Raw genomic sequence first — 11,081 nt, 5'->3', positions numbered from 1 at the left:
AATACTGCAAGGAGTTGAGATCTGGGATTAAAGGGGTGAAACGTGGGGTAGAGGGGAAGATGGAGATCAAAGAAGTCAGAACAAGAGGGCTTTGTAGGGTCTGGTGGATGGGGACCATGCTGGGACACCTGGGTGCCCATCCCACCTCTGCCTTAGACTTGCTGAGCTGCCTGAGCTAGGCACCTCCAATCCCGAGGTCTCAGTAGCCCCATCTGTGGAATGGAGCCATTTGGGGGGGGGGGTGGCTCTGACATTCCACCAAGACCCCTAGGATGTTGTTTGTCAGTATTCGTGGAGCCCTACAGGAGAAGAACATCCAGGGCAGAGCTGCCTCAGTCTCTGTGTTTCCCTCCCCCGACATGCCCTCAAATGTCCTCATTATACTGGGGGCCTTACTAAGGATGAGGACAAGGGGCTGGAGAAGGAGATGCTGGCATTTACCTTCCTTTTTTTTTTTTTAAAATCAAACTACACACACAGGATAAAGGAAGGATAATTGGTCAGCAAGAGACTGTCAAGGGTAAGTTCCTCTGTGCCCCAAGCAGTGGCTAAAAGGGTGGACACTGGACCCAGACAAACCACTGACGTGCTGTGTGGCCTTAGGCAAGTCACTTGGCCTCTCTGAGCTTCTCTTTCCTCCCCTGTAAAGTGGAGCTAATCAGAATAGAACCTCGCTGGGCTGTTTTGAAGATTATATTATGTGTAAAGTGCTTAGAACACCACCAAGCACATAGGCCTCAAAGTGATAGGCAGTATTATTCTTACTCTTACTGTTTTTAGTGGGCAAGGTGGCCGGAGGCAGGAGTGCACCGTTTGTTGGGGAGAAGGAGGGATTTGGCTCTGAAAGCGTTAAAATTGTACCAGCTGCTCCCATCCTGTAGACAAGGCTGGAGGAAACACAGTCCAGGTCCTGGGCCCCTTCACTGGCTAATTTATCAGGTGCTGGTCACTTCGGGGCTTAGGAGAAAGAGGAAACAGAGAAAGCGGAAAAAGAAAATCCGAGGCGGAGAGTGGGGTGGAGGGAGATGCTGAGAGGAGGAGGTCACCTGGCGTCCGCGCATCTGTACCTCTGTGTGTGGCGTGGAGGACCGTACCTGTGTATGCCACGGGACAGTGCCGGGCGCGGGAACGACGCCAGAGCGCGCACGGCGTGACAGACCGACCTGGCCGGGCGACCCCCTCCAACCCCACCGCGCGCCTTCCCCAAGCGGGTTAATGCACCGCCCCCGCCTCGCTGGCTCCTCCCCGCCCGCCCCTCCCAGCCCCGCCGACGCCCTCTCTAGACCTGGAGGTCGGACCCTGGGCTGACGGCGGGTCCCTGGCGGCGGGACCGACCCCGCACTCGCGGTTGCTCCCGGCGCGCCCCGAGCAGCCCCCGCGCACTCTGTGCCGCCGCCGCCGGTAGCCGCTGGGCCGTCGGGCCTCCCAGGGAGCCCCGCGCCCGCGCCCAGACCAGGCTGCCCAGATGCGGGCGCCACTCTGCCTGTTGCTGCTCGTCGCCCACGCCGTGGACATGCTCCCCCTGAACCGAAGGAAGAAGCAAGGTACGAGGGTCACACGGCAGGGTGGCCGGGAAGACGCCGCGGGATAGTCAGGGGGGTCGCCCTTGGGGCATCTGCCTGCTGCCCGACGCCCGGGGCTGTTAACTCTTCCAGATTGCTGTCAATCCCACTTTACAGATGGGGAAACTGAGGCCCCAGGGCACCCGTGGGGCAAGCTGGACCAAGAGGCTCTCCAGGGAGGGAAGGAGCTGCCAAGGCTCTCTCATTGCCCCCGCTCCCTATAATCACAGCATTGCTGCGAGGGTGGGTGGGGAAGTGACTTTTGCAGAGACAGGAAGCCTCAGGTGGCAGACTAGAGGTCACAGGGCCTAGGGGACAGAGTTAGTGGCTCAGAAATCATCCCAAGCATCCATACTGAGCCAGGAGGTGACATAAAGAGCCCTGAGCTGGGAGTCCAGATGCCCCGGTCTCAGCCCCATTATAGACCCTGATCCCCCACATCACTTTCAAGAAGCCAGTAATTTTTGGTGGGTTCCCCTCTGGTGAGGGCATGAGCTGCATGAGCTCAGAGAGACCTGAGTTTGAAGACATTTATTCTGGGATGACCTGGAAGACGCCCAGCCCCTCTAAGAGCCTCAGTTTTTCCATCTTGACCTCCTAGGGCCACTAGGAGGATGTACCAAGGTTCAGACCATAAATGTACCTGGGGCACAAAGCCAGGGGCCCCTTGCACTCTCACCTCGGGGCCCTGTGCCACAGCCCCTCCCTGAAGGAGTCAAAACATCCTCAGGTGGTGGGTTTGAGGCTATCCCTGCAGAGCCAGGGTTGGCAGAGCCTGGGAGACTGAGGAAGGTGAGCGAGTCCCATACCTGAGCCGGCGGCCCTTTGGCCTCCGGATGGCAGTCTGAGAATCAACAGCCAGCCACTGTGCCCAGGGTTTTCTACTCAAGGAGGGAATCCCCACTACATCCTCATGACATAGGGCTTATCCCATTCTAAAATCCAGGTGCCAAGGCTCAGACAGGCTAAGTAACTTTGCTAAGTTGACCAGCAGGTGAATGAAGACCCTGTGTCTTCTTTCCTTGCAGCTCTGGTGTGAGGTCTGAGCCTGGCTACGTGGGAAAGAGAACGAGAGTCTTCCCTCTGGGGGATTCTAGTCCACCTGAGTGAAAAAGCCCTAAATGGACACAGTCACTCCTGGAGTGAAACAGGAGGCAGAGAGAGGCTGTGGGAGAATTGGGGTTGGGATTGGGTGGGACAGAGAGACTGTGGCCTGAAGGACTCCAGCTCCAGGTGTGACTGGACAGAGGGATCCAGGGAGAGGAGAGGTGGGTGGGCTTCACATGAGCTGGGGGGCATCTGGGACCTCATGGAGACACTGCTCTGTGAATGGCCCTTGTATAGTAGTTACAGTCATGGGCTCTGGAGTCAGCCTGCCTTGTTCAAATCCCTGCTTCCCCAGTTACCAGCTGAGTGACCTTGGGGAAGTCACTTTGCCTCTCTGAGCCTCAGTTTACCCATCTGACGGTCTTTTAGAAGCTCTCTAAGATCTTTCTCAGTTCTTAAAAAGACCAAAAAAATAGATAAATAAAAACTGTCTCCTCAGCAACTCCTCTTTAAAATAGGAATAATAATCTTCAGTATCCAACTCACAGGGCAGATGTGGGTAAGACTGAATGAGTTAGTGTGTATGTTATATGAGTAGCCAAGTACAATAGTCATTCTCCTTTCCTGTCCATTGCGTCCTTTGCCTCTCATAACAGCCTAGTGGGGCTGGAGGGATGCTTATTTTCTAGACAAGGAAACTGAGATTCAGAGAGGAAAACTGATTTGTCCAACGTTGCACAGAGGGTTAGTAGCAAAGCAGGCTTGAATCCGTCTGACATGACGCTGAGAAGATATTTCCTGAGCTGTGTTGGTCTTCTCTTCTCAGAGCCTCACTTTCCCCATCTGAAGAGGAGCCAGTTTAGAAGATCTTTAAGATGCTTCTCAGTCAGTTCTAAAAGACACACACACACAAAGAATAAAGAAAAAGAAAACTTCCAGTCCCTCCCCCCATCCCCAGTTGCTCAGTGAGGTCGGGCATGGCTGCACCTTACAAAGCCACCATTTGGTGAGGGGGCTATTGGCACCCCTCCCCACGGTAGGTGATCTCTTGCGTCTGGGACACATGCATGTCCAGCGCAGCATCTTCAGAAAGAGGCTTGTGGCTCCATTTATCAGTCAGGTGCAATGGAGATAGCCTTGGATTTCAGTCCAACCGCCAACCGCTTTGGGTAAGTGGATTCCCCACCACCACCTGCCCGCTGCCCACAGCCTTGGTTTCCCCATTGGCACTGGGGTGGAGGTGGAGGGGTAGCAGAAGGCTTCCTGTAGAATCTTCTGCAAGGTGGTCATAGGAGTCCTGGCCAAATAGGTATGAGAGATGCTGGCTTTAGCAGGTTTCTTAACTGTGGGACTTATCAGAGGATTCATAGTGAAGAGGCTGAGGGTAGAGAGCGGGACCTTTCCCAAACCAGTTACAGATTACAGACCATTTTTCGTAAGACAGCTGCTTGGAAAATTGCACATGAGATCCCTGAGGGTCTTACCAGCTTTGACATTCTGGTCTAACTTTGGCAGGAGAATGTGTCCTGAAGGCACCTAGGTATTGGCAGTGTATTTTCTTTCCTTTCCTTTTCTTTTCTTTTTTCTCCCTCCCTTCCCCCTTCCTTCCTTCCTTCCTTCCTTCCTTCCTTCCTTCCTTCCTTCCTTCCTTCCTCCCTTCCTTCCTTCCTTCCTTCCTTCCTTCCTTCCTTCCTTCCTTCCTTCCTTCCTTCCTTCCTTCCTTCCTTCCTTCCTTCCTTCCTTCCTTCCTTCCTTCCTTCCTTCCTTCCTTCCTCCCTTCCTCCCTTCCTTTCTTTCTCTCTCTTCCCCTTGTTCATTGAACAAGCATTACAGGGCAGACCGTGCGCCGGGCTCTGTGCTGGGAACTTTGGGAGTGCCGAGGTGAACAGACCTGGGGCCTGCCCTTGAGGAGCTGCCAGTGTGGAGGGATGCCCTTCCCTGGCCCTCTCCTACCTCCCCTCCGTGCCCGAGTGCTTGGCCCAGCCTTTGGCCTACTCTGCGAGGTCAAGAGGAACACTCGCTGGGCCCAGCAGCCGTCCAGGCTGAGCTATCACCCTCGGGGCCTGGTTCCCACAGACCCATGCTTCCTCAAGCTCCAGCATCACTGTTTTTTGACGAAACCTGATTTTTCTGTTTCCAAGACAAGAAAGACTAAAAGAAAAGCCTTGAGAACAGTTCTTGGATCTCAAGTGGCTCTTACAAAACAACATGTTGATTAATTAAGTATAAATGAATCAGAACCAGATGAGGACGTTTCTCCTGAAACATGCCGGGGTGTCCCGGCAATAGGACAGCCGGGCAGGGTGAGGGGGCCCTGGTCTGTACCCCTACCTCAATACGGAGCTTCATTTAGGCAATGAGGAGAGGACAGGCCATGACTGACTTTCCCAGCATCCAAGGCCCTCTGGGGAGGGGGCTTGGTGGAGGCAATTGTCACCCACATTCACGTGGTGCCTTTAGATCCTTCTAGACCTGAGTCAGCAAAGGGCGGAGGAGGAGCTCTGAAACTCAGGGCCCTCTACTCCCCTGGATGTGTGATTTGGGACAGTCCGTGTACTTTCTGCATTGGTTCCACATCTGTGAAATGGGAACAGTTGTACCTACCTCTTTGGTGTTTGGGACGATTCACCACAGTCCCAGAGGGAAGGTGTCCAAAGGCATAGAGTAGGTGCTTCATGAGGACTCAGCCACTTCCCCCTCCCATTTTACAGCAGAGCCGGATGCTCCCTGGCCTGGGGGAGGGGAGTTTCATGCAGGTTGAATCTCACCTCTGCCCTTCTCCCCTCCCTGAGCCTCTTTTTCTTTATCTGTAAAAGGACTGTGGCAGCGCCCACTCCAGAGTCCTGTTAGGTGGACTGAATATAATAATTCTCTGTAAACTGAAAAGCCCTATGTGGATGGCCAGGCCAGCAGCACTGTCCCTTGTACACAGACAGAGAAGCTGAGACACAGCAAGCAAGTACCTGAGGCAGGGGTGGCGATCGGGGAGGACCCAGGTTTCTAGTCTCCAGGTCAGGGCCACGGCTGGGCCCAGAACAAGGTGTATCCCACAGACCACCCCACCCCTGCCCAGCCACCAAAGGAGACCCTTGAGGCCACTTGGGGCCAGCCACGTGCCGGGAGCTCTGCATGTGGGTTTTGACATCTGACTGACTATGGCGCTACCTGTGTTATACCTATTTCCTAGGCAAGGGGTCTGAGGCTCCAAAAGGGTCAGGGACCTGCCCAGGAACTCCCAGAAGCTGAGCTGGTATGTGGACCCAGAGTTTTGGAGGCTCCAAAGCCTGTGCATAGAAAAATAAATGAATTCTGCTAGAGACTTGCCAGGGGCTGCAAGGAGGAGGCATCTGAGAAGAGCCCCATCAGAGGGCTGCAGAGGTGGCAGCAGCATAGGAGCTGGGGACTCTGGCAGGAGGAGGGGAGGGTCTAGCCGGATGGGAAGGGCTGAAGGGGTTGTGTGGCAGAGGGGGTGGAGGTCCGATGGCAGACAGGCCAGAGCCCAGCATCTCCTAGGGATGTCAGGAATGGATCCATCAGAGAAACTGACACGGACAGGATCCCTCAGTACAGCTTAGAGAGGCTGGTCGGTGGCAGTCCTGGTCTCAGCTGAGGAATCTGAGACTCAGAGGTGGGACGTTACTTGGCTGAGGTGTCACAGGATAAGGGGACCTTCTTCCCTTTGTTCCCCTGCCTCCTCTAGTCCATCTGTCAGTCCACTGTCTCTTCACCCATCTTTCCATCCTTTCATCTAATGAAAAAACTGAAGTTCACGTTGATGCAGTTTTTCCATCAGCAGATGAGGGAGATAAATTTAGTAAATGCAGCTAGCATTTAGAATGCCGAAATGGAGTAGAATGGATAAAACAGAACAGAATAGTGTAGAGTAGAATAAAATAGAGTGGGGTCGGCAAACTGTTTTTGCAAAAGGCCAGATGGTTACTATTCTAGACTTCATGGGACATATTCTTCCTGTTTTGTTTTGTTTTTTCACAAACCTTTAAAAATATTAAACTATTCTTAGCCTACAGGCCATACAAAAAGAGGCCATGGCCCAAAGTTAGCCCATGAGCCATAGTTTGCCAGCCCCCTTTTTAGAAGATATCAGAGTGCATTGCAAGTGTTAAGATTAATTATCATTTTGAGAAATGGGTTTAGGCTTACATACGTATGTGAATGTATGAGTGGGTGCATGTGTGTGCACATGGATGTGGGTGTGTGGGGGAGTGTGTGTGTACTCTGTGCACTGTGTGTGCACTGATGTAAAAATGTAATTTTTACCATTCCCCCAAAAGTGTGGAGCTTTTGGCTGAGCCCAGTGCAGTGCTCCTAACAGCTCCGAGAGGAGGGTTCTAGGGGATCCCAGTATTGCAGATGGGGAGACGAAGGCCCCGTGGGTCACACAGCCATAGGCGTGTGAACCCAGAGAGTCTGGCTCTGGAGCCCCAAACAGGACACCGAATTGCCTTTATAAGTAGCAACTGCCCTCGACACATTTTGCAAACCTCTATTTCTTATGCTTGTTTCTAATGGCCCAGGATCTGGCAGCCACGTCCTTCCCAAGGTGTTTTCTTTTCCCAAGGTAGATTTTAGCCCTAGGACCCATTGGGGGCCTAAATATCCCTCCTTCATTAGACGCCCTCAGGCAGACAGTGAGCAACGGACATTGCATGTTCCTTTCTCATCGACCCTCCCCCAACCCTGCCAGGTGGATATAGTTTTGCCCCACTTCCTTTACAGAAGAAGCAGGCTGGTTCAGAGAGAGAAACTGGCTTGTCCAAGGTCACATAGCCAGTGTTCCTGATTCCAGAACCACAGGAGCAAATCCCGCCTACTACAGACTGCTCCAGAGAGTCCATCTAATGCTGCCATTAACCGCCCTGTCATTTACTTTTTTTTTTTTTTTTTTTTTTTTTTTTTTTTTTTTTTTTTTTTTTTTTTTTTTTTTTTTTTTTTTTTTTTTTTTTTTTTTTTTTTTTTTTTTTTTTTTTTTTTTTTTTTTTTTTTTTTTTTTTTTTTTTTTTTTTTTTTTTTTTTTTTTTGCGGTACACGGGCCTCTCACTGTTGTGTCCTCTCCCGTTGCGGAGCACAGGCTCCGGACGCGCAGGCTCAGCGGCCATGGCTCACGGGCCCAGCCGCTCCGCAGCATGTGGGATCTTCCCGGACCGGGGCACGAACCCGTGTCCCCTGCATCGGCAGGCGGACTCTCAACCACTGCGCCACCAGGGAAGCCCCACCCTGTCATTTATATAGCACTTTATTGTTTGCAGAGCAGTTCGACTTTCATTTTCTCTCTGGAGTTCTGGAGAAGGTAGAATAATGGAATGTTAGGACTGAAAAGGCCAGTTGAGACCTTTGAGACCCACGCTTGTAAAACTGGAGCCTCAAGTGAGGAAGTGCCTCACCCGGGATCACCCAGCCAGGAGTGGAGGTGAGGATGCAGGAAAGCGAACGGGGGAGGTGAGGGTGGCCTTGGATAGGCAGAGGAAGGCAGCTCACTCCAGGGCCTGGAATCTGGTTTAGAGCTTCTCAGAGCCTCCGTTTCCCCTGTGTGACTTGGCTGTACTCAGTCCGCTTTGCCTTTCTCCCAGGCCTAGAAGAAATGCTAGATGAGAGGATGGAACCAAGAGGGCTCTCACAGCTTGAAGGCTGTCTGCAGAGGTTTCTTAATAACCAGAGGCCAGCCTGTGGTCCAGGAGCCTCGTAAGGGCCTCCAGAGTTACCTGAGTGCCACATGGGGTCTGTGGCCTGGCTGTGTGGTTCCATAAGAGGGACCTGGTGGAGGCCTGGGCCCCACACAGAGCCACCATGGCCTGGAGGGCAGTCCTTCCATCAGAGCCCCAGGCTGTGGACACTGTCAGGACGTAGATCAGCCCCAGACCCTGTGGACACCCAGGAACACACGCCTCACGTATATATCCACACACATATATGTTCCTAAAAACATTTATTTGGTTTTTTTTAAGTACTTAATTTTCACTGGCACCAAAGGTTTAGAAAAGTCTCTTTTTGATTTGGTTTTATGGTTGAGCATTTACTCTATGCCAGATGTTACCTGTGTTGTTTTATTTTACTCATCAATGTCAGGTACTATGCATATAAACTGACTAAATTCTCCTAATAAACTTGTGATGTGGGTACTATTATTATCCCTGTTTTACATATGAGAAAAACCGAGGCACAGAGGGGTTAAGTGACTTTCCCCAGGACACACAGCCAAGTTCAAATCCTTCCTAGTCCCAGAGCCAAGCTCCAACTACTGAGCTCAGTTGCCTCCCACCCTTATTTAGTCCTCACATCAAATTGCGAAGGGACTGTTATTATCCACATCTTACAGAAGAGGGAACTGAATTAAGAAGAGAGGAGCATTAGTTGAAGTATGTGAAACTGCCATTTTTGTAGGTTGAAAACAGCCAAATATTAGCGATTTCATATGTTCCAGTCCAATAGCTTGGCAAGTAAGTTTGGCAAAGCCAGGATTTAAACTCAGACAATTGATTCCAAAGGTTGGGTGCATAGCCATCCTACCTGGCCTCCTCCCAATTCATCCAGATAATAGCCCACGAGGTGATTTGATGCTTTTATTCTCCAGAGGCCCTCCAAGCATAGAGAGGGCAATCGACTTGCCAGGGTCACACAGCCAGGATGGGGAGAGGTTGGAATGTACCCCCCAGGTCTCCATAGCCAGAACCTCCTTTTCTCAGCCCTATGCAGCAGTCAGCGCCACTCGGGACACATGAGCCCTCGGCCCCACCCCTGGGGATTCCTCCAGGGTCCCGAAGGGAATCATTTGTTCCCATTGCCTGGGTGAAGCTCACTCATCTTGAGCACTGCTGCCTCAGGCTAGGCCACTACTGCCTGCCCCTGGGATGATTTCGTGTAATGCCGCGTGACTCATAGGGCCCCTGCTCTGTGTCCTGTGGTAAGGACTCCTCTGTGCTGCTGTGGGTGGGGGGTTCTGTTTCAGCAGCTCAGAAGAAAGGCATTCTCAAGCCTGGGGGACCCAGACTACATAGGGAAACCACTCCCTTTCCCTGCAGCCTGACTACAGTACCCACATCCGCAGGGGTGGAGACACCCAGAAAGGAATGTCACAACTGCCTTTCTGCAGCCTGCTCTGGTGTTGGCAGGCAGGCACAGCTGTCTCTAGCAAGTGCCAGATGAGCAGTGGGAGGCTGGCTGGCTGTCACGAAGGCCACGGCCTCTACTGCTCACCAGCTGAGTGACCTTGAGCAGGTCACCTCTCCCCTCTGGGCCTCAGTTGGCTAATTTGCAAAATGGGGCATGAAACGCATCCCTAGCACATAGTGAGTGCTCAGTTAGTGACTATGAAGAGTGTCCAGTGCCAGGCAGTGGGTGTGGGATTTGGGCTGTGACAGGCCTGGGCTCAGCTCCCAGCTCTGCTACTGCCGTGATTGGGTGAAAATATTTCACTCCTGATTCTCATTGTTGTCTATCAATACAATGGGGATGATAATAGCATCTACATCATAGGATTGCCTTGAAGGTCAAAATTGTGCATATAACCCACCTGGGAGACAGTAGGTGCTAATAAATGGTGATCACAGTAATGCATCATGGGAAGGTTGGCTCCTTCTAGCATCCAGGACATTCCAGCCTGATGTCAGACATGCCCCCACCTGTGTTTGAAAGTCCTCTGTAGACCTAACTCTCCAAAAGAAGGTTATTTTGGGGAGCCCATATTCAGAGGATAGGGAAGTCCTAGGTGCTCTGTGTCTATGGCACAGTGACTCACCCTCTCTGAGCCTCTGTGAAAGGGAACCTCAGAGAACAGCAGTGAGGATGGAAGGATGTGTGTGTGTGTGTGTGTGTGTGTGTGTGTGTGTTGCTGGCACATTATAAATGTATAAATGATGTGATAGCTATTTGTGGATGAGGCCATGATGGGGCCTGACATCCTGCCCTCTGCCCATGGCAGGCTGGAAAAACCCAGTCAAATGCTGTCTTTCAGACCCGATTTTCCTTCCTCCTCCCCTCTTGCCCCGCTTCTGACAGGCATCTGAGTCAATCAGACTTAATTCATAGCACATTATCAGCATCAGCCGAGCTGATAGTACTCCTGTTTTGTATTATTTTAATTCTCTTTCCTTATTTTTTAAATGGTTACAAATTGAAAATTTTTAATTTTACTCAAAATTTATTTCACTTATTTAAAATTTTTTCATTTTTATTTTATTTAAACATTTTTATTTTATTTTTAAAGTTTTAATTTTTATTAATTTTAATGTAATTTATTTAAATTTACTTTAAAAATGTATTTTTATTTTATTCTTACATTTTATTTTTCTAAGTTTTTTATTTTATCATTTAGTTTTAAAATGCCATTTTATTTTAAATTTTTTATCAATTTTAGTTATTTTTTATTTTAAATCTTTTAATTTTACTTTTCTTTTTTTTTCATTTTAAAATTTTTATTGTATTTTTATGTGCCCACTTTTTTATTGGATTTCCTGA

At 50.6% G+C, this 11,081-nt stretch overlaps 1 protein-coding gene across 1 annotated transcript in view; it reads left to right on the top strand.

Moving 5' to 3' along the window:
* The first annotated feature begins 1,465 nt into the window (after nt 1–1,465).
* The window catches only part of RSPO4 (R-spondin 4), a 40,617-nt gene continuing 31,001 nt past the window's right edge, over nt 1,466–11,081 (top strand). The window contains exon 1 of the mRNA XM_007465422.1: nt 1,466–1,544. Coding sequence (XP_007465484.1) covers nt 1,466–1,544 — 79 coding nt within the window. The remainder of the gene's footprint in view (nt 1,545–11,081) is intronic.

This window comes from Lipotes vexillifer, unplaced genomic scaffold, assembly GCF_000442215.2.
Source record: "Lipotes vexillifer unplaced genomic scaffold, Lipotes_vexillifer_v1.1 scaffold875, whole genome shotgun sequence".
NCBI classification, from domain to species: Eukaryota; Metazoa; Chordata; class Mammalia; order Artiodactyla; family Lipotidae; genus Lipotes; species Lipotes vexillifer.
Note: the sequence above shows the minus strand (reverse complement) of the source record. Positions and strands in the feature narration are given on the sequence as shown.